The following is a 21,887-nucleotide window of genomic DNA, read 5'->3' on the forward strand; positions in this document are numbered from 1 at the left end:
TAAAATTTAATTTAATTTAAATTTTAATTCTATTCTTCTTTAAATTTTTTATTTACAATTTTAATCCCTATTCTTTTAATAAACTTAAAAATTAAAATTAAAAATTAAAAAGTTATTTTTAATTTATTTTTTATAATATAGTACAAAAAAAATTCAATTTAATTTTTATGATATTATTAAACATCATAAAATAATTTATTTCACATTAAAAAAAAAAAAAACTATTCTCAGCAAACAAAAATCATTAATTAACCACACGGGGTCGGTTCAAAAGCAAATGCCGCTAGAGCTGGGAGAAAGCCAAGACGTTGCCGTTACCTTCATGGTCTAAGCTACCAATCACCGGATCCCTCCTGGTTCCCTCACCAGTCTGTGAAAAATGATGAAGAGTAGATTCCGAGCTACTCTACTCCCTTTATTCACTGGTAATAGCTATTCCTTACAAAACCCTAACCCTTTGTTTTGAAATAGTGAGAACAATTACTTGATTTGAATTGAATTTATTCAGGTGAATACGGCTTAAATCCTCTAACAAAAAGCTCCACTTTGCTTGACAGGTAATTTCTCGAAACACATTTTCTACTTGTTTGGATATAGTGTTACTGAACCCACTCATTCCATCAGGGTTTTAGCTTTCCAAATTGTTTAATTATCATAATTCTGAACAAATTTGTGTATCTTCGTCGTGGTTGATTCAGCTTCAGTGTTCTGAACCAATCTTTGTATCGATTAGGGCATTTAATGTAGATTCAGCTTAAAGGCAAAATTTCCTCTGTATCTGAATTGGGACAGTAGCAGCCACTGTATCGCGAGTCTATAGATTTTGGATAACTGAAAATTCATGCTATCTTAGTGATAACTTGGGGCCTGTTTATACTTTGAAATTTAATAGGAGCTCAACTGTGCAGCAGATTGGGCATGGATTTCTGCATGCCTGTTAATAAGATTGTTCATTATTTAGAGAATTTATAGTGGTCTGTGGATGGTAGATGTTTTGCTGCTCGACCATTCGCCAGTTTTCAGTTAGAGAGGATTGAAAGTCTGACTAGGTCTACACACAGCTGTGCTGGTGAAGAAGATGATTTCTCAGAGTTGGGCCTGCCTGTGGAACAAAGTGTTGGTACATTTCCCATGTTGATGACAGAGAAACCTGAAACTTTCAAGGTATGTTTCTGCAGAACTGACTCTCTTTCTATCTCTCTATTTGTACTGGATTGAATAATTTCGAGTGTGACTTGACTTGAGCTTAATTCCTCGCTCAAGAAGCAGAGAAGTATCAGTACCAAAAAACCTTCATCTTTGCCACCAGAAAGCATCGAGAAGTTGACGGGCACAGCCTCAAAACAGAATAACTGTGCTTCCAAGGTATGTTTCCATCAGAACTGACTCTCTTTCTCTCTTGGTTTGTACTGAATTGAATAGTTTCAAGTGTGACTTGACTTGAGCTTAATTCCTCGCTTAAGAAGCAGAATAGTGTCAGTACCAAAAAAGCTTCATCTTTGCCATCAGAAAGCATCAGGAATTTGGTGAACACATTCTCGAAACAGAATAATTGCGCTTCAACTCCACATCTCAAACCTGAGAACAACACTGATGCCTCTTGTTCTAAACTTGCTAAGAAAAATGCATCCAACTTCAAAAGTTCTACATCAGTTACTATTGAGAATGTACCTTCTCTTCTCCATCTTCGCCGGTTGAAAGAGGCAGTGTCAACTTATGGGAAGATCTCAAATGCTTCCATGAGGGCTGTTCCAAATGGACTCGACTGTTGTGATATTGAATTTGAGGTAGTTAATGAATGTAATATGATTCCAAAGCCTATCCTGTTTCTGTTTCTCGCTCGGTTCTCTTCTCCTTATTACACGAGTGTCTGACCAGGATTGATTTATTGTACTTTTATTTTTTGTTTTGAAGAGTGTGGAATCAAGGAATAGAGCAGTGTCAGTTGGTAGGATTACATTGGAGAACTTCAACCTTCCAATTCTTCCTCTACATGTCCTACATATTGTTTCATTAAGAATTAGTAACGTTAGCTCAGAAACTGATGATTCTTTGATTCGCTCGTTGTGCATGTCATGTGGTCCTTTGGAGGGGATGGTGAGGGATAAAGATATCGTGGATGCCTCATTTAGCATAAGGGGCAAATCAGACACAGAGAAGATACAAAAAAGGTAAGAAACAATCCCTTTCATGAAGATAAAGCCATGTTTTCTGTTCTGTTTGTTATTTAAACTGGACGTGGTTTCTTCTCCCAGAGGTGGCACCAATTCCTTAGTTTCATCTGGCTGAAGTTGAAGTTATTATAAGCATTTCCCCTTTCGTTCAGGGTCCTTCAATATTTTCTCAAGTTTTTCCCTTTTCTGCCTCTCTGTTCCCTTTTTTCCCCCCCCCCCTGAAATCCCTATGTTAAAGAGAAAAATTTAGATGATGCTGATACCTTTTGCAGTTGCTGCATCTACCAAACTATTATTGTATAATGGACTTGACAAGAGAAGGGGGGCAATTTCTCCCCTTAGTTTTTCCTAAAAATTCATAACAACCCTTATTTGTTTAGAAGTTAAAATTTGCCCCCTTTTTTAGATGTTTGCCCTTGAAACTTGTGCCTCAGCCCTTAGCTAATCTACTATACAATGGTGTTTTTTTTTCCCAAAATAGTTGTGTATGAAACTACTGTTTAAATGGACTATATAGTGACTGTTTCAATTAAATGTATGATTTAATTTTGTTGAAGTACAACTTTGCTTTTTAGAGCAATATTATTTTATGTAATAGTGCATAACGAAATAGTCCTTTCGCTTTTCCCTCTCACAGGGAGATTTCCTCTACTCATAAACTTTCTTTTCTGGTGTGTTATAAGAAGTTGAAGTGGAAATGGAAAATGCGATTTCAAATTAACAATGGGAAAGAATTCACTATATATTATCTGATTAGGTTTTTAAATTGAGGCCAACTTTCCTGTGTCCTGTGTATGTTATGAAATTTACTTTATCTTGATGTTGTTATGTTATCTTTATTAATCAAACAGCTCAAAATAGCATATTTCTTCATTGTGCTGTTAGGTTGAACCAAACAATTGTGGATGCCTGCAAATGGTCAGCTTGTTTGCAAACTGTAATGCCCACTGCTGTGGTCACAAACAACGACAACAATGCTGAACTGCACTTGGGGTTGGAGGTTAGCGGTAAAATACACGAGTTGAAGAGTCAAATTTCACTGACACAAGTGCTTGCAGAAGACCTTGAGTATCTGTATCATGCGCTACTGCACCTTCAAAGTCATCCGAGCACCGGCAATAAACACTAACTAGAGCTTTTACATTCTGGTATATTCATCCTCTAAATTGAAAAGGAGAGAGAAGGGTACGCTCAGTTAATAAATCATTATTAGATGGAGGTTCACAAACTAGAGAATTCTTGGTTTGGCAGCTATATCAAAAGCTTATGGTAGCTCCATTTTCTGAGGGCAATATGTGTACCTGAGTTTTTTTTAGCTCTTTCTGTAGCTGCAGATTGACCTTTGCTAACAGAGATGATGAGAAACAATTTTGCCATCCATATATATATTCAGGGCATAAGATTTTATCGACCTGTTGAAGTTAGGGGTGTTTTTTTTTTACGTTCCAGCATGCGCTAACATATGATTCAGTAAATATGCTTAGAACCTTTGCACCTTGTTTTAACTTCAAGGGGAATGAGCTTGCTGCAATTCAATAATTGCAAAATAAAAAAAAGGTTTTTTCAATGATCGGATCAAATACCTCACGAACGTGTGCTATTTGCAATATTTATTTTATTTTGTTCTTGAAAAAAAGTTCAAGTTGTGATAATAGTTCGTTTATTTTTATCTTTTTAAGGGAAAAAATGCAAAAGGAAATAAGTTTTCCATCTGTTTCCAAAAATTGAACAGGAAGTGATCGCGACACCCTTAAGATTAGCCTTTTTTAGAAGAGAAGGTGTTTTTTCTTTAAGTTACCTCTGTTATTTATTATAATAATATATATTTTTATTATTTTTAATTTTTTTATTAAATTTAAAATTTTATTTTTTATATTTGATTTATCGGAGATTGAGTTTAATGATTTATTATAATTTATTTTTTATAAAGTTTTCTTAATTTTATAACATGTGTCTTGGGTTTAATGAATTAACCTGATTCACTCAATTTTTTTTTAATTGGTATATTTTCAGTATCATTTTTTAATATTGATGGATTAAAAATTAAGTTTGATAATTTATTTTGGTTTGAAACTATTATTATCTCACAACCCAAGAACTATGAGTTTATTAGAAATTAAGCTTCATAAGTTATTTTAATTTTTTTTCTATAGAATTATTTTATTCTCATGACCTAAATCAAGGATTTAATAAGTTAACCTGAGTTGACTCGGGTTTATTATTTAATTTATTTTCTATAAGGTTATTTCAGTCTCATGACTCAGGTCATGAACTTGGCGTGTTAACCATGACCAACTTGAGTTGTTTTTCTTTTTTATCTTTTAATATTAAATTGATTGAGAATTAAATTTTATAATTTATTTTTTATAAAATTATCCTAATTTTATAATTTGAATTATAAATTTGACAAATTAAAATAAATTTACCTAAATCATTTGTTTTGAATTTTTTTTTTTTTTAATTTTTCCTAATAATCCATGTTATTTTGATGGCATTCTTCCGTTGGAGAGCCAATGATCTAGTACTTCTCAAAACAGAATCAATGCGGCATCATTTTTCGTAAAAAGGAAAGAAAAAAATATTATACGTGGATTTGAACATTTCGACCTCTCATACCCTGCCATGTAATAAGAAAACGTCACCCTAGGAAAACAAGAAATTCAACCATGTACGGCTCAAAGAAAATATCACGGTTCGTCATTTCAACAAATCAAATTATTCCACCTCGGATAAAGCACATGGTAAATAAATGGCTTTCCTCTATCAACTTTCATTTAAAAAATCCTACTGCAGGAATTGGCATATAAATACCTCTTTTAATTCCCTTTTAGCTAAGAGCAAGAAACAAAAAGCAGAGAAAAAAAGAAACGAGGAAGAAAATGGAGAGGTGTAATCAGATCTGGTATGCCTTTGGCACCATGGCTTTGTTAGCCGTTTCAGCCTTAGCAGACGATGTTGTTGTGTTAACAGAAGATAACTTCGAGAAGGAAGTCGGTCAGGACAAAGGCGCTCTCGTTGAGTTCTACGCTCCATGGTCAGTGATTCTTAGTTGATCTCTCAAATCATCCTAGTTTTTATTAAGCTGAGATTAGTTCTTTAGATGCTGAAATGATCGTGATTGGTTGATCCATAGATCTGTTTGTGATTTTGCTATTTTAATTAATCTAGTTTTTTCATATTATTACGAATCATGTGATTAGCCATTAGTTAAAGAAATGATTAATGAATTTTAGCGGGATCATTCAAGAATTTGGTGAGAAGGACGAAATTGTAATTTTGAATGTAATAGGTGTGGGCACTGTAAAAAGCTAGCTCCTGAATATGAGAAGCTTGGAAGCAGCTTTAAGAAGGCAAAGGCTGTTTTGATCGGAAAGGTCAGCCTTGTTATTATTCATTGTATTTTTCTTCATATTGGTCAACGCAAATAACTATTTTGATCCTTGCTGGAAAATAGGAGCTGCTGTTTTTGTCAGAGATTTATTGACACCTCACCTTACTTCGTCACTGTGTGAATTGTTGATGATGTGGTGCAGGTGGACTGTGATGAGCATAAAGGTGTATGCAGCAAATATGGGGTCTCTGGATACCCAACTCTTCAATGGTTTCCTAAAGGATCGCTCGAACCTAAAAAGTGAGAATTTTATTAAACTTCACCGATAGAATGTCCAAATTTAATGCCTTACATGAAATGCGAATTTGTGGTTTATATACAATAGGTATGAAGGACCACGAACCGCAGAAGCACTAGCTGAGTTTGTCAATAATGAAGGAGGTACTGCTTTTTCTTCTTTTTTTAAATTAATCCCCCTTCTCCCCTAAGCGTATCTGATAAAACTGGTCTATCTGCTGTAGTCTTTGACTTATTGCATCTTCAAGGAATTGTTTTACAAAAGCAATACTTCTGTAATCTCGCCATCAGCATCATGTGAACTGGAAAAAAACACTAGAGGTTTCTCATGGGCTATGTTATTTACAGGGTCAAATGTGAAGATAGCGGCAGTTACATCCAGTGTAGTGGTGCTAACTGCTGATAATTTTAATGATATTGTCTTGGATGAAAACAAAGATGTTTTGGTTGAGTTTTACGCACCCTGGTAAGCTCCCATCCTTTTGTATGCTGACCACTGTTAGTAACCATAGTAATCTTGAGTTTTTGTTAAATCTCCCTTTATCTCAGTCTTGAAGGTGTTATATGTTGGTGATTTACAACTTCTACTTCTTACAGGTGTGGCCATTGCAAAAACCTAGCTCCTGTATGTACAGCTCCTTCTTCCTTCCATTCCCTTTATAATTTGTGTGTGTGTGTGTGTGCATGCACGTATGTAGGAATATGTGATTCACTAAATAAACAAATAAATAAAAGCCAACTCTCTCCTCTTCACTTATCTTCTCTCTCTCTCACCTCTTTGCTCTTTGTTGCTTGTGTCTATTTCTGTGATTCTTTTGCCTATTGAAAGAGTTCTTTTAATTTTCTGTAAGGTTATATGTGAAAAGCCATAATGTGAGATAAGAAGGATGTGGTGGAGAAAGAGAGAGATGATCGAACACTATACATCTGGGAGAGAGTTTAGGTCTAATTTTTTAGCTTTTAATGGTTTGACACGTATAGCCTTGAAGAGTTTTAAGTTAAAGGATGTATTACATCCAACTTAAAAGTGGGCATAATGCTAACTTGCCCAAATACTAGGCAAGTTTGTAAATCACATGAGTGGGTGAGTGCGTGCGTGTTCATGCGCCCATTGTTGTTCATGGTTCTATCTGGGTCTTTCCTGCACAATTTGACGATCTGGAATTTGCTGGTTTGTTCCTTCAGATTTATGAAAAGGTAGCCACAGCATTTAAATCTGAGGAAGATGTCGTGGTTGCCAATCTAGAGGCTGACAAATATAGGGATCTAGCTGAAAAGTAAGGGCAAACTTTTCCGGTTAGCTAATTATTTTTTTGTGAAAAGGGTTCTCCACATTAGGAGCGGACAATGCTAATGATCTACACTACATTCAGGTATGGAGTAAGTGGATTCCCTACATTGAAGTTCTTTCCAAAAGGAAACAAAGCCGGGGAAGAGTACGAGGGTGGGAGAGATTTGGATGACTTTGTTGCTTTCATCAATGAAAAGGCTGGAACTAGTCGCGATGGTAAAGGACAACTGACCTCCAAGGTTAGTTATCACAAAATATGGAAGTTTAATCCTTTTGTTGTTGTTGACCGAATCTTTTAATCGTGTTATGTTTATGTACTTGATAGGCTGGTATAGTTGAAAGTTTGGATGCCTTGGTAAAAGAGTTTGTAGCTGCTGGTGATGATGAGAAGAAAGCAGTCTTTTCCCGAATTGAAGAGGAAGTTGAGAAACTCAAGGGTTCCACAGCAAGGTACTTCATGGCATGGTCACGCTAGTGTTTAAAATTCATTTTGGCTTGTATTGATATCCTTACAAAATCACTCAAAGCTGTCATGTCTTTTGCAATTGACTTTATTCTTGTTAAATCTCTGGTGAATGGAAAACTTAACCACATGTTATTCCATGTTTATAGGCATGGAAAGATTTATTTGAAGGCGGCCAAGACTTGTATGGTGAAAGGTGCTGGTTATGCCAAGAATGAGATTGAGCGGCTGCAGCGTATGCTTGAAAAGGTAAGATTGATAGATTGTCTCTCTTAGTTGAAGCATGCCATGTTTGTAAAGGGAGTCGAACAGCTATATTATGAACAATATTCATAATAAGATCATACATAATCATACCGTAGGGCTTTCATGATATTTTAGAGAACTCCAATTGGGAGGTTTGGATGACAGATCATGATAAGAACTTTTGCATGAGTAGAAAATGAGTTTTGAGTAATTACGTGAAAATTGTGATGACTGTTAATTGATCTTATATTTTCTTTTGTTGATGGTGCAGTCAATAAGCCCGGCAAAGGCAGATGAATTCACCCTGAAGAAGAACATTCTATCAACTTTTGCTTGATCTCCTGATCTTTTGTTTAACTCGTCTATGTTTTGGGGGTAAACATCATCCAGCTACCCAACCCCAACCTTCACTTTGAAGTAATCTGGGCAAGTCTTCTTCTCGCAGTTAAAATCTGTATCCCTTGGATTTCGACTGAGCAGGTTCATTATAACGAAATGATTTTGAGAAACCTTAACTGGCTCGTGAAGTATATTTATATGCCTTAATTTTTACTTTTGTACCTTTTATTTTCAGTGGAGAAACTTCTAATTTTCAAATGAATCTCGCATTAGACAAGTGAATATCTGCCAATTGATCTGTTGTGATCGATTGAACGTATGATCAAGAATCTTGAGAAGTTTAGTTATGCTCTGCAAGTTTAGCCTGTATGGATCTTCCTTGTTGGCTATTATATGAATTGTGTCTGTTCTGGAATAATTTGGAAGCCCTCGCCATTGTTAACTGGCGATGATCGTATTGATGTTTACACCTAAAATCATCCCTTTTCTGTAGAGAGCTCGACCCAAGTTGCGCTTGCTTGTTAAGTGATCATGCACTGAACAAGATCATTTGGTTTTTATTTACACCTGTTCCTTACTTGAAGTTGTTTTGGTCCCTGTATTTTAGAAAAATTACATTTAGTTTGCAATCACAAAAGTTGTCTCTGTAGAGGGGAAATAATTATGTAGCTGGCCTGTTTATTTGGCTGCCTTGCGTGTTCTATTGTCCACTAGTACAAGTTATAACACGTGTTCTCAATTGTAAGTTGCCCCAAACGAATCAAGCAACTTTTGAGTGCTCGTCTATCGATCGTTTGACAATGGTCTTTATGTTTTTAGTTCTGGAAGACATGAAACGCTGAGCGTGAACAGCCTATGGTGATGGTATCTGCCCGACCTCTTTCCATTGAATCAAGATCTCAAATCCACCAAAGCCCGCAACTCCAAAGAGCAAGGCCACACTGGCTAAGCATCGTAAAGACAAAAGTATACGCAGGCAGGATGATGACTTTTTATAAATAGAAAAAAATCTTAATAAAATAAAATGGATCTGGCATGCAAAATAATTTTGGTTTGGAAGTTAGCCAGGTTTAAAGGAGTCTGGTCTGATAATAATGACAGACAATAAAACTTGTACTTGACAATTAGTCAAGAATAAGTCAATATGAGTCTGACAAACATACTAAACTCAAAGAACTTGAGTTTGACAGTTAACAAAGCTGAAAGTAGCGTGGGTTTGGTAAATATACCAGATCCAAAGTATTTGGATTCTACCATTATCAAATTCTAAGGTTATGTATCCAATCCTAAATGATTTCTTGAAATAAAAGTATTGAATGTATGATAAACCGTCATGTCTCTTCATCTAGAATAATCATTCGTATTGATCTAATGATTTTCTTATACTCATAGGTGTATACATTGTATCTTAAAAGACTTACCATACTTACTATCTCATTAATATATGTAAGAGATATTTGTCTCTTATTAATACCGTCAAAAGGAAAGGACTTTCTTGTCCTTCCCTTCTCTAAAAACAACAAGATTCAGATGTGGAAATACCTCCTGAACTATCTAGATAAAGGTTCAAAATTTTTTAATTCGTAAGATGAACTCTTATAGATTTCAAAGTATTAGCCTATTTAAAACTCAAGAACAAATATCTTTGTTTCTTGAATTTAAAACTCTTTTAAATCATTTATTATCTTAAAACATTTATTGTCTTTTCCATATATACTCATATATACTGATTTTATTATCGGATGATCTTTAAACCTCCCTGAATGAAACTATTTTTGTAGATATTAAAATTTTTACCACAAGTCTAAAAATCCTAAGACTAAAAAAATGAAATTCATGTACTTTAACATATTAACTAATCATTATCTCATTACCTATATAACTGAGTTATTTATATATGTTGGATTTTGAAACATGGACAAATAAATGGACAACGTAACAGTTTAAGCATCAGTTCTAGCCTGTATGGCCAATGGCATTGCAATTCATCAAAATCTCGAAACTGTTATACAACCAAGACAAAAGGAAGGGAAAGCGGAGCAAAGGGTGAATGTCGCAAATACAAAATGTATACATCAGAAGTTACAGCAGCACTGACCTAAGCTATGGCCAGATTTTGTCAATAGCTTCATGAGTTAAGCTTTGGCCAGATTTTTCCACTAGCAAATATGTATACACCAGATATTACACAGCAATTTATAAGTTAAATCAGAGGCCCCCATTGGAGGAGGAGGGTGGAGGATAGTGAAACAGCCAGCAGTTAAACCGGAAGTGCTATTCAGCATTGGACCTCATATGAGCCTCAAATGCGATCCATGATATGGTTATTAACCAAAATCTGTCATGGCAAGCTAGTCACTGATAAGTTACTCCAAACCACTTCAGTATAGGTGCACAAGATATGGTCAGAGTTGGTGGTTGGGTCTGCAAATACAAATCCGAAAGTATTTAACCTCCAGAGTCATCCCCTTTTATATTCATATTTAAAACCCGACACGCCTTCTCTTCATTAAATTCAGGTTCTGAGATGCTCATTGAAGAACACTCCTCGAGTGGATACTCCCTCTCTTCAACCAAGGATTTCATATATGAGCATGGCCGCTCTTCAGCTTCCATGTTTGATCCAGGCTCGTGTCCTGAACTAAATGGCAATTCAAAGGATGATGAACCAGTAGGTTGTGTTCTCATCTGCACAGAACGCAGGAGAGCAGCCCTCCTCAGGTCAGCTGAGTGGCATATATCACTAGGTGATGACGGAAACCGGCCCTCAGAATCTGAGCCTCGTTGACGAGGCTGTGAAGAAGTGACACTGCATCCATGTGAAGAGAAAGAGCTGCTATAAGGAGCAGAAGAGAATCCACAAAGTGGTCTTTGGTACCTATATGGAGAAACTGGACTGCCGGGTAGACTTTCAGATTGAGGCGAGCAAGCATTTATAGGGGTCTCGCAAAATCTAGAGTCATCAAAGTCTTCTGACATTGGTGAATATTGCAAGGACATTTCATCCCTGAAATGATAAATGTGAGGAAACAAAGTGAACAAGTATTAAAAACAGAATAAAAATAAAATAGATGGTTTTCCTCTCAATCAGCCAGATCAAAAAATGAAGAGTCTTATCAGCCTATGGCACAATTCAAGGTAGAAGCGAATCTTTCGAATAAATTATCTACCAAAAAAGAACATGAATCAAGCCCTGCTTACCAGTAGTGACGGCAGGCCCCAACAATTTAAATATGAAATCAATTATTTTATCTAGCCAATGGTTTGATCTATCAATCACATTTTTTTCAGATTACGAAAACTTCAAACAGCAATTTCTATGACAATTTGGCATTCTGACCACCCCCTTAAAGACTTCTTTGTTCCCAAGTCAATGAAACAATACTTCCCACTTGGAGCTATTGAACCAAAAGAACAGAATTTGGTGACTCAAATCTATTAAAGCACATGACAGGACATCAACCTCAAGTCCAACTTGAAGGCCAGGATGAAGGGTAATGCCTCTATTGCCATCACAGAGATTGCATAGAGCATACCCCAGCACCTGATCCCCGGGATTTGATTTTGCATAAGCAAATAGTAGATAATATGCAGCCAAATCCCTAGGCAAACTGCAAATTTCATTACCGAAAATTTCCTACCAGTATTTACTTAAAAGGAATCTCTTTACTCTAAGTCACAAAACTGTTATAAACCACGGTCAACAAACATCTCTCAGTATAATGATTTGAGGATAAAAACAGCAGCCTGAGTCCATCAATGATTATTGCCATAATCCACAGATTTGTATAGGATATCTATAAAAGAGCTTCAAATTATGAGGCTATCAAATGACAACTTCCTGTTTCAGGAAATATGAACTTATCAAGTTGTAATTTTAGTAGAGTGGTTATGCAATCCATCGACTAATATTTAAGGAAACGGCACAGAAGTTCCAAAACCAAAGTATTAGTACTTGAAAACTTTTTCATTTTAGTATTATGAGTAGTAAAAAAAAATCACCTGGCAAAAAACATGGTGTCAGACCTGGCAGGAGATTCCATAAGATTGTCCTGGAGTGGGTCTCCGACCGTTAATCCATTCAAACTAGATGCCATTATCTGCAACCAAAAAAGTTAACAATTTTTCAGCCCAAAATTAAACCCCAAAGAAACGATGAAGAAAATTAAAAAAGTATAACGAGAAAGATTAAAATAAAAGCCAATTCAAGAGCCTCAAGGGAAGGGAAAGGGTGGCCGGTTGTCAGCAAAAGAATTAAAGAAAAGAAAACCCATACTGCTAAATATTAGAATTACAGAAAAGAAAGGAACAAACTTCACTGAGGTAACGCTTGTGAGAATGGAGATTGTCAAGGTAGACCTCATCTTCAGGGTCTCTACTTCGCTTCCCATTTGGTGTCGATGGTGTTGATGTCGATGTCGATGTCGATGCTGAAGCTGATGCTGATGGGACTGCGTTCGAATCCGAACCCATTAATTTCTGCTATATTATATATATTGTCTTTTTACTCAAATCTCTAACCTCGTTTAAGATGGAAATGTTTCATTTGTTTATGTTACCGTTGGAGTTAATGTCGAAAGATAAGAGAAAAACGAGGAAAGTGAAAAGGTTTGGTCAAGACTCGATAAAAGAAAGACCACGAATAACCTCTCATCGTAAAAGTGTATTCCACATAAGTTATTTTTTAAAATATTTTTAAAAAAATAAGTTAAAATAATTTTTTATTTATTTTTTAAATTAATATATTAAATTTATTTTTTAAATAAAAATAATTATTAAAAAAACAGCATTTCTGTCAAAAACAAAAAAAACAAAAAAACAAAACAAGATGTGAGATTAGGTTAGGCTGGGCACTGAGCAACCCAACATGTGAGAATTTTATGACTTTAGCGCGGAGGATATATCTATGGAGATCAAATCAGGTCTAGACGTGACTAGATAATTGACATGCATCATACTGCGAGTAAGTTTAAGTTTTTTTTAATGTAAAAAAATATTTTGGTTTTATTAATGTTTTTTTAATAGAAAAAAAATAAATGGTGAGGAAATTTATCCAATATAATTTGGTTCTCTTGTTAACCGGTAATAAGATAATTTGACTCAAAATAAATATTTAAAATGATATATTTTAATAAATACTGAGGCAACAATATATTGGATTAAATCGAGTTAACCTTTCGATTTGCATACTAAATTATGAGATTATGATAACTTTATAGAAAGCAAATTAAAATAAATTATAAAATTTAATTTTGAATAAATCCAATGTTGAAGGATAAAACTGAAAAATATTAAAAAAAGACCCAAAAAAATGATCCGCGTTAACACTGGTTAACCTGTCAAAATCATGATCCGGTCATAAACAAGGATAACCCAATAGAAAGTAAATCGAAAAAATTATAAAGTCTAATTTTCAATAAACTCAATGTTGAAAAATAAATTTTAAAAAAAAAACACAGTTAAAAAAACACACAAAAAAACAACTCGGGTCAATTAGGGTTAACTTGTCAAGCCCGTAACCCGAGTCATGAGAAGGGGATAACCTCATAGAAAATAGACTGAAATAAATCATGAAGTCTAATTCCCTATTAACCTAATGTTGAAAAATGAAATTGAAATGAGAGGAGAAGTCAATCAGGAAAAGGAAAAAAAAAACTCGAGTCAATTGAGTTAACTCGTCAAACTCGCAGTTTGGATCATGAGTTTGAAATAACCTCATAAAAAATAAATTAATATATATATATTAGAAAACAAAATGCAAAGGAAGTAAAAAAAAACAAGTCATACTAGAAAAATAACAAAGCAAAACTTCAAAAAAGGGTAAAAAATTAAAATAAAAAATAAAAACATCATCTTACAAAAAACAAAAAAACATTTTTATAATTGCCTTCCTGCTAGGTAATCCACATCTCATGACCCAGACTCGATTTAAGTTCGGTTTTTTTTTAAATCATTTATTAAAAAAAAAATTAATTCATCATTTGACATTTAGTTATTATATTATTAGCTTCATTGTTTGTTCTATTTTTTTTTGTTGGGTTAACTTAATCTTATATCCTAGGTAACAGGTTAATTGAGTTAACTTGGATTGACTTAGATTTTTTTTCCTTAATATTTTTTTTTATGAAATTAATTTTGTTTTTTTCAATTTTATCATTTAGTATTAAGTTATTAACCCTTGAAAAAAATTTGTGATTCTTTTTATTTTTTTTTATATTGGGTTATCCCGAGTGCTTATTAGTCAAGTTAGCATGAGTTACTTGGGTTTTTTTTGCTATGTCCTTTTAAAAGTCTAATTTTTTTATCTTAATATCGTGTTGCAAGTTGGCGATTTAATCGAATTAACTCGGATTGACTTGGTATTTTTTTCCCTTTAAGTTTTTTTTTTTACATTAATTTATTTTCAATTTTATTATTTAACGTTAAATTATTAACTCTTAAGCTCTTTCGTAAAAAGTTCTCACTTTTATAGTATTTTTTCTACTAGGTTATATTGAAAACAAGTTATTAATATATTGAGAACAAATTATTAATGTTAGGTTATATTGAAAACAAGTTATTAAATTTAACCCAATTTAACTTAAATTTTTTATTAACCTTCTGTCACTTTCATTCTATGTTTTTTTTAATGATTTTTTCGTTAAACTTTTTACTAGCTACATTCAAAATTCTAATTTTTTAAGATAGTTAAATTAACTCGAATTAATTCGAATTTTTTTCTTCAACAACATTAGATGCTTTGTAATTTTTTTTCCCTGTCTTTTCGCATGTTATTAAAGTTAACCCAAGTTTGCTTGAATTGTAATTGCAGGGCATCCTATTTTTAGGTTAGGAAAAATCAGCTCGCAGCATAGCAAGGACTATCTAGTATAAATCGAAAACCTAATGCTTCATCAATTGCACATTGAATTCGTCCAACAAAATCTGCCAATAGGGTCTAATACAATTATGAACGTGCTATAAGTATTAGAGCTCTTCATCATGGGCATGTGATGTTATATCTTGTAAACAGGTTTAATACCAAGAAGGAAAAAACATTTCCTCATCACCACAGCCGTTGCTTCACATAACAAGAGTCTACTAGTTTCTTCTGCTGAACCAACAACCTGCACAATTTTCCAACAAAGATTTTTTAAATCTCTAGAGATTGTATTTTCCATTAGTATCATGTATTAGAACCTTAACTTAGTGTGCAATATTGCTAGTGTTTTTATGTGAGAAATGAAGACAAAACATAGGATATGGTATACTAGTACAAGCATTGAGATGGCTAACTCATCCCATGTCATCCATCCAATTGAACAGCAAGCAAGTGCATGTCAGAAGCGTTGACAATCGTAGTTCTAACACTGGTATAAAGACCAATCATTGTTCAATCATACCTGGCAATTGGAATAAAATCTTGTGTAGTTTTCAGATAAATTATAGAGGTATTCACACAGCACATTTGGCAGTAGGTTAGTACAGGCCTCCTCAACAACCTGCAAAGGACATTATAAATGAATTGATACACTCAAAACTTGCAAGATAATCAATATAATGCAAGCAAGCAAGTTAAAAAGGGTAAAGGACAGATTGGTTCTATAAAAACTTGTCTCACCTCAGCAAATTGTAGCAAATGAAGCCCCAGCGCACGTTCATCAGCATGATCCAACACTATCTTCCCAGTCTGCATAATCAGAACAGATATGAGAACCAAAACATAACATCAAACGTCACAAGTTGAGATTGTTAACCACCACTTCTCTCATGGCAAGAATTATCTAGTTGCATCATCCCATGTGATGAAAAACTTTCAAGAAAGCAACAAAATAAGAAACACAAGGCCACCTAATTGTTGGTTTTACAAGAAATTTGGGTGAACAGATTAAGCAGAAAACTAGCAAGCAGCACAACCATTGAAATATATTCTCAATCGGAAGATTCAATATTGCACTAGTAGCGCCGAAACACCCAAGATCAAAAATGATTACAACAAGTAGCTTCTAAAATAAGTCTTGTGACAGACTCCAAGTGGGCATTAATCATGGGCTGTCACGTCACAGAAAGAAAAAAAAGATGTCTACATGTCTTATGAATACTGAAATGCAACAGTAACAGGAACAGTGAGACAGTTTTCAACTAAACTGAATACTTACCTTCTTCAGCTCCCCCGTGTCTTTACCAGATTTCCTGATAATTGAACAGATCCGAGCATGTGCATACAACAAATAAACAGCAGTATTGCCCTGCATAAATTTTCAAAGGTAAGAAACAGGTACTGGTAGGGGTGATCATAAATAATATAAAATGACAATGAGAGAGACAGGAGTGGTCCTCATTCCTCGATAACAACAGGCAGTCATCCCTATAATAACCAACTCACAAAGTAACAAGCAAGCAAGAAATGGCATATTCACCTTATCGTTGAGCATTTGATCAAAATCAAATGTGTAATTGGTCAATCTGTTGTTCTTCAGGTCAGCATACCTGCCATGAAATGTTAAAGATTTAACGTTGTCAAAAGAGGCATTGATATTCTAGTTCTGAAATATAATCATACCACAAAATAATGGTGTAAATGGAAATGGAACAAATAGCAATCCAGTTCAGTTCCAGAGACTAAAACCATCCGAGCAGGTACTGATAATAACTATTCTTCATGAGATTATGGATGATGCAGCCTCATAAAAACATAGAGCTGGCCAGTTTCACCTAATTTTCAGATTTGGCAACTTAATTTTTTCTTGGGTCGGAAAATCATGATTCACCTAATAAAACTAAGCTCTAATCATTTGAAAGTCAAGTCACAAGCTAATCAGGCCTAATAATTATGATATCATTTTGTCAGTGATGATAGCTTATAGGTGTTACACGCCAAAACCCTCATATAATCAAAGTGAAACATAGTTTCCTTCAAACTATTATAACTCTCAATTCGTCCCATTGATTCACATTCAAAACCCCATATCATCATAATTATCTGAACTTTAAATGTGCCTTTCCTCCAGCCAGAGCTCCTTCAGCATGTTCTCATTCATATATTTATCTTTTTCCATCAAAACTAATTATTCTCAACCAAGTCTCAACCACAACTCCTGAACTCTCTCTTCAATAGCCCCCAACCCTTATTTCTCCAAGTTTCTCAATCACATCACATGTAAGAAAACAGACACCAACAAATCAACCAGTGATGATGATTCTGATGACAAAATAGACTGCTAAAGAAAAGTCAAGCCAAAGTAGAATATACAGCTTACTTCACAGCACCATAACCAACTGCTTCGGCAGTTTGCTCAAGCTCCTCTTCAGTCCATTCTGCAGCCTTACCTGTCAAGGATATAGAGCATATCTTCAAACTCTCAAAGTTAAGAAAAAGGCCAAGTGGAAGCAATTCATCATGAAAAGAGGTGAACCACTCCATGTACAAATATAAGGAAGATAAAGAGACCTGTGTTACAAGGAAGACATGTAAAATTTGACACATGTTCATCAAAGATCATTCAAGTTATCATACCACGCTCGATAAGTGCTGCTTTGCTGCGAGTCTTGGCTTCATCAAGTAAATCAGCTAACCGAACCACTTCAGTAGAGCGAGTTCTAAATCGTTTCCCATCTTCTCCAAGAACAAGACCAAAACCAACATGGCTAGCTTTAGGGTACTGCCTATCATCAGCTGGGAGCCAACCTGCACGTTTGGCAGCCTGTATCAGGTAGCCAAAAGAATGTTAGACCTCCTACATCCAATCTCAAATTAAAAATAGCACTACCTCGAGTATTTAAAGAAGCATCACATGGAAAATTTGAAATAAATAACCAGTTATGAATATTGACATTTAGAGGTAACAGATGAAAGGGGAAAAAAGAACTTGCATATGGTAAATAAAAAGTAACACAAAGAAATTAAGAGCATAATCAAACATGATACACCAGAGAAGATATGCAAATGATACATACTTTGAAAAACATATCAAAGTGTTGCTGTTGGCCAACATCAGTAACATAAATAATCCACTCAGCTTTCTCTTCAGTAAGGCGATACCTATATACAAGCAACATTTCCAATGATTAATAAATTGAATCGGTTATCTAAAAGATGTACGAAGTCCATAAGCAAAGTAGGAAATACCAACCATAGAGCAGTCATATCAGTAGAAGCATAATTGTAACCACCATCACTCTTCACCACAATAAGGGGTATGTTAATCCCTTCAATAAATATCACACGAGCACCTTTGCTTTCTTCAACTAATCCTTGATTGGTTAGTGCTTCAATAACTCCAGGAATATATGGATTGTAAAAGCTTTCTCCCTGCAAACAAGGACGAGTGTGCAAATGGTATAGTAACATCAGATCTTGATAGAGATTAAATAAGTAGGATGAACAGAAACTAGATAATCCCAAATCACCCTGTGCTAAATGTTCATGCAGTTAAAAATGTTTCAGGTTGGTGCCCTCAGAAGCATTACACAAAAAGCTAAAATATACCTTTTCCTCTAGGTGAACTCCAAGTCGTTGATAGACCTGATCAAACTCCCTCCTGCTAATTTCACAGATCTGTGCCCATGCTTTTCGGTACATTTGTTCTCCACTCTGTGTACAAATGGATGTAATTCAATGCTTAAACATCAGGAAGTTTTAGATTCCAAAGATATAACACAAGATGTCAAACTTATGACTCCCTCAAGTCAATTGTGATCAATTTACCTGAAGGCGAACCACTGCCTTTTGTGCCCTATCCTTAAATTCTGCATCAACATCGAACCTCTGTTTTGATTCCTTATAGAATGCCTAAACATGACATCAGTCAGGTTACTATCACATCAACTCCTAGCATGGGATTTATTGTTCTATAAATCATTGGTATCTAGAGGCAAGGTAGGGAAACCCCACTTCAACTCTCTAATTTTCATAATTGATAGATCTATAGTGTTTTGAATCACCTGTAAATCACCAATGGCTGTTTCATTAACATCTTCAAAGTTTGGAAATTTTTCAAAGAGGAATTCAATCAACATACCAAACTGCAAAGCACATAGCAAATTTGTTAGCTAGATGTTGTTGGGAGAGGGGCCAAAAGCAGTATACATTAGAAATTGTCAAGTCCTATGGAAACCAAGGAGATAATAAGAATCTTCTAAGCATCAACATCTGTTCAAAAATGTTCTTACAAGAACAATACCACAAAAAATACAGGTCATCCATGTTATTTACTATGAGATATATCAAAGATAAATGATACAGAGGGTCTATAAGTTAATGTAGTGCACACGGTTACAGAAAATAGATGAACCACTGAAGCTTTTATAATGCATGGGAAATAAAATTACATTGATTGCAAAGTATCAGAAATCAGAATTAACCTGTGTCCCCCAATCACCAACATGGTTTCGCCGAAGAACTTCAACGTTTGAAAATTCAAGCATGCTTGCTAGAGTGTCACCAATAATAGTCGACCTCAGATGGCCAACATGCATTTCTTTAGCAATATTGGGTGAGGAAAAGTCAACCACGGCTCTCTTAATGGAAAGTTTTGGTGCCCAAGTCTCAATACCGTCAACTAGCATCTTTTGAATGTTCTGCAGCCACAACAAACTAACCTAAGTAATCTATGCCAGTAATATCAGAACCATTGATACAATATCAACAATGCAGATGCACATTCTAAAAATTAAATAAAAAGAAAAAAAATGAAATTGAAATTGATCACAAAATGTAAAGCATTGAAAACAAAACAAAAATTGGACAATTTCCAAACACCTTAGCCATCCAATTTTTAGACAACACAACATTCACAAATCCAGGACCAGCCACGGAGCATGATTCTATCATTTCAGACTGAGGAAGATTTTTCATGATAGCCTGTCAAAAACAATAAAAAAGAAAATCATTATACAAGAACAGAAAAGCTGTCCGTGTTTATTTTTTCAAAAAAAAGTAACAGAAATATTTTACTTAAGGAAAAAAAAATCCAAAGCATACCTGTCCAACTGCTGGGGGTCCCCTGAATTCAATTCCTGGGCGGCCTTTGATTTTCGACCAGAGGCCCATCGCATTATTACTGCAGTAAATACCATATCATTTTGGAATTAAAATATTATAACTAATTACAGCAAAAGAATAATTCTAGAGTAGTGTTTGTAGTACCATTGGTAGTCCCCAAATTTGGCAGTGCAAGCAGCAACCAGCGGTTCGATATCAGGCTCACCTGGAACTGTTGCTTCAAGTGATAACTGAAATAATTTTGCTAATTTCTGCTTTAAATTTCCAGCATTCCCTTGTTCCTGAGCATTTTCTTCTAAAAATATTAGACACTGTAAGAAATATTCACCGCTCTAGGTTAAAGAAATTACAAAATAGACTTACAGCTGCCATGGTTGAAATTGATGGCGCCTTTGTTGCTGCAAAAGCAAGTCTTCTAGATTTCGCTGTCTTTGTTTCACAATAAATAAAAAATTAAAGAAAAAATAAAACGAAGTAAAATAAAAAAGGAATCGAAAGGGAGAGAGAAGGCTAACCAGCAAAGGCAGGGAAAGTAGAAGAGGGTAGCAGAGAGAGTCGATTGACGGAGAGAAATGGGGAGGGAAAGAGTGGAGTTAGCTGTAGGTTTAAGCAGGAGGGTATCATCCCTTATTTAATTATTCGCTTCGCTTTTTGCAAGTAGTGCTGTGGCGGCTATGGAGAAATGGAGGTAAGAAACGCTTGGGGACGAAGTCTTGAAACCCTGGAGCCAAACGACAGCGTCTGCCAATGGAACCTCAAAAATTCGGGTCCGTATTTTTTTTTATTTTATGGTAACCACATATTATTAGTTAAATTTGCTTTTCAAATTACAATAATAAAAAAAAAAAACCTTGCTTTTAAACTATCTGTAATAAATTAATTTTTTTTATGGTTTTAGTATAATTAGATTAAAAATAAAAAATATTATTTGATATATTTTCAATTAAAAAATATTTTTAAAAAACACATATATCATATTATTAAACCGACACTAGATATTTGTTTATCTTAGCTTTTCAATATATTTTTTTTATGGTTTTAGTATAATTAGATTAAAAATAAAAAATATTATTTGATATATTTTCAATTAAAAAATATTTTTAAAAAACACATATATCATATTATTAAACCTACACTAGATATTTGTTTATCTTAGCTTTTCAATATATTTTTTAAAAAAAATAAACTTATCAGAATTTCAAAGTAAAAGAGAAAATAATTTGAATACTTTTTTATTTTTTATTATTCAAGTATTTTTTTTATTTTCATCACTAACTTTGTTTTTTATCTTTACAGTTATTATTGAGATTTAAAATTAATAATTTATTTCAAATAAATTACTATATTATTTTCACGGTCTTTAAAATTATTCTAATATTAAGTTAATACTCTATTGGCATAAGAAAATGCAATGTTTTATTAAAAAATAATTGAAAATTTGGGACCATATTAAACCTTTTAACCAAAAAGCAACATCTTTTTAGCACATGAAGCATGGATTTTAAAATTTCAATACCTATTTTTTTTCTTTTTAATTTTGGAATTTTATTTTGTTATTTAAAACTTTATTTTTTATCATGTTTCAATCCCTCAATTTAAAAACTAAGAGAGAGTGTGTCATCATAAACAATGGAATGAGAGAAAAGACAACTAGTTAGCTACGGTGTAATAACCACACAAAAAAATTGAATTTATTATCAATAATTTTTATTTGATGAAAGAAATTGTATTTTTATCTTTTCATCTTAACAAAAAAAATATAT

At 34.1% G+C, this 21,887-nt stretch overlaps 4 protein-coding genes across 23 annotated transcripts; 2 read left to right on the forward strand and 2 right to left on the reverse strand.

Moving 5' to 3' along the window:
- The first annotated feature begins 245 nt into the window (after positions 1-245).
- On the forward strand, positions 246-3,585 carry LOC7460442 (uncharacterized). 15 transcript variants are annotated; one of them, XM_024594602.2, is made up of 7 exons: positions 246-425; positions 506-557; positions 990-1,164; positions 1,264-1,365; positions 1,464-1,787; positions 1,915-2,171; positions 3,060-3,585. In XM_024594602.2, the coding sequence occupies exons 1-7, from the start codon at positions 380-382 to the stop codon at positions 3,301-3,303; spliced, it is 1,200 nt and encodes a 399-aa protein (XP_024450370.1). In that variant the 5' UTR covers positions 246-379; the 3' UTR covers positions 3,304-3,585. The 15 variants fall into 15 exon arrangements, with proteins under 15 accessions (XP_024450370.1, XP_024450372.1, XP_024450376.1 ...); XM_024594604.2 differs by having other exon boundaries at positions 1,467-1,787; XM_024594608.2 differs by having other exon boundaries at positions 1,470-1,787.
- Positions 3,586-4,970: 1,385 nt separating this feature from the next.
- Positions 4,971-8,559, forward strand: LOC7478863 (probable protein disulfide-isomerase A6). Its single transcript, XM_002302714.4, has 11 exons — positions 4,971-5,208; positions 5,464-5,548; positions 5,708-5,805; positions 5,891-5,946; positions 6,151-6,268; positions 6,400-6,427; positions 6,988-7,079; positions 7,176-7,332; positions 7,419-7,543; positions 7,706-7,805; positions 8,074-8,559. The coding sequence occupies exons 1-11, from the start codon at positions 5,054-5,056 to the stop codon at positions 8,137-8,139; spliced, it is 1,080 nt and encodes a 359-aa protein (XP_002302750.1). The 5' UTR covers positions 4,971-5,053; the 3' UTR covers positions 8,140-8,559.
- A 1,524-nt stretch (positions 8,560-10,083) lies between these two features.
- LOC7478862 (uncharacterized) lies at positions 10,084-12,749 on the reverse strand. Of its 5 annotated transcripts, none has more exons than XM_024594510.2 (3): positions 12,456-12,749; positions 12,168-12,241; positions 10,084-11,148 (listed from the first exon to the last, which is right to left on the reverse strand). In XM_024594510.2, exons 1-3 carry the CDS (start codon positions 12,612-12,614, stop codon positions 10,590-10,592), a joined length of 792 nt encoding a protein of 263 aa, XP_024450278.2. In that variant the 5' UTR covers positions 12,615-12,749; the 3' UTR covers positions 10,084-10,589. The 5 variants fall into 5 exon arrangements, with proteins under 5 accessions (XP_024450278.2, XP_002301500.4, XP_024450280.2 ...); XM_002301464.4 differs by having other exon boundaries at positions 12,144-12,241; positions 12,456-12,744; XM_024594512.2 differs by having other exon boundaries at positions 12,144-12,241; positions 12,461-12,629.
- A 2,262-nt stretch (positions 12,750-15,011) lies between these two features.
- On the reverse strand, positions 15,012-20,858 carry LOC7460441 (arginine--tRNA ligase, chloroplastic/mitochondrial). Of its 2 annotated transcripts, none has more exons than XM_024596025.2 (18): positions 20,640-20,858; positions 20,488-20,549; positions 20,269-20,405; positions 20,104-20,182; positions 19,882-19,983; positions 19,485-19,700; positions 19,065-19,145; positions 18,829-18,912; positions 18,610-18,714; positions 18,254-18,432; positions 18,078-18,162; positions 17,638-17,824; positions 17,381-17,450; positions 16,541-16,610; positions 16,280-16,369; positions 15,742-15,810; positions 15,524-15,622; positions 15,012-15,247 (listed from the first exon to the last, which is right to left on the reverse strand). In XM_024596025.2, exons 1-18 carry the CDS (start codon positions 20,746-20,748, stop codon positions 15,137-15,139), a joined length of 1,935 nt encoding a protein of 644 aa, XP_024451793.2. In that variant the 5' UTR covers positions 20,749-20,858; the 3' UTR covers positions 15,012-15,136. The 2 variants fall into 2 exon arrangements, with proteins under 2 accessions (XP_024451793.2, XP_002301499.2); XM_002301463.4 differs by having other exon boundaries at positions 20,488-20,553; positions 20,640-20,808.
- Positions 20,859-21,887: the final 1,029 nt, after the last annotated feature.

Source organism: Populus trichocarpa, chromosome 2 (assembly GCF_000002775.5).
Source record: "Populus trichocarpa isolate Nisqually-1 chromosome 2, P.trichocarpa_v4.1, whole genome shotgun sequence".
NCBI classification, from domain to species: domain Eukaryota; kingdom Viridiplantae; phylum Streptophyta; class Magnoliopsida; order Malpighiales; family Salicaceae; genus Populus; species Populus trichocarpa.

What these genes read in the sequence shown, in the direction of transcription:
- LOC7460442 (XM_024594602.2), top strand. Translation starts at nt 380, where the DNA reads ATGATGAAGAGTAGATTCCGAGCTACTCTACTCCCTTTATTCACTG. An exon ending in TCTACTCCCTTTATTCACTG is followed by an intron (nt 426 to 505) that starts GTAATAGCTATT and finishes ATTGAATTTATT; the next exon opens with CAGGTGAATACGGCTTAAAT. An exon ending in AGAAACCTGAAACTTTCAAG is followed by an intron (nt 1,165 to 1,263) that starts GTATGTTTCTGC and finishes TCCTCGCTCAAG; the next exon opens with AAGCAGAGAAGTATCAGTAC.
- LOC7478863 (XM_002302714.4), top strand. Translation starts at nt 5,054, where the DNA reads ATGGAGAGGTGTAATCAGATCTGGTATGCCTTTGGCACCATGGCTTTG. An exon ending in ATTGCAAAAACCTAGCTCCT is followed by an intron (nt 6,428 to 6,987) that starts GTATGTACAGCT and finishes TTGTTCCTTCAG; the next exon opens with ATTTATGAAAAGGTAGCCAC. An exon ending in CTCAAGGGTTCCACAGCAAG is followed by an intron (nt 7,544 to 7,705) that starts GTACTTCATGGC and finishes CCATGTTTATAG; the next exon opens with GCATGGAAAGATTTATTTGA.
- LOC7478862 (XM_002301464.4), bottom strand. Translation starts at nt 12,614, where the DNA reads ATGGGTTCGGATTCGAACGCAGTCCCATCAGCATCAGCTTCAGCATCG. An exon ending in ACAAGCGTTACCTCAGTGAA is followed by an intron (nt 12,242 to 12,455) that starts GTTTGTTCCTTT and finishes TTTTGGTTGCAG; the next exon opens with ATAATGGCATCTAGTTTGAA. An exon ending in GACACCATGTTTTTTGCCAG is followed by an intron (nt 11,149 to 12,143) that starts GTGATTTTTTTT and finishes TTATCATTTCAG; the next exon opens with GGATGAAATGTCCTTGCAAT.
- LOC7460441 (XM_024596025.2), bottom strand. Translation starts at nt 20,748, where the DNA reads ATGATACCCTCCTGCTTAAACCTACAGCTAACTCCACTCTTTCCCTCC. An exon ending in TACTTTCCCTGCCTTTGCTG is followed by an intron (nt 20,550 to 20,639) that starts GTTAGCCTTCTC and finishes AAACAAAGACAG; the next exon opens with CGAAATCTAGAAGACTTGCT. An exon ending in AGCAGCACTTATCGAGCGTG is followed by an intron (nt 17,451 to 17,637) that starts GTATGATAACTT and finishes TATCCTTGACAG; the next exon opens with GTAAGGCTGCAGAATGGACT.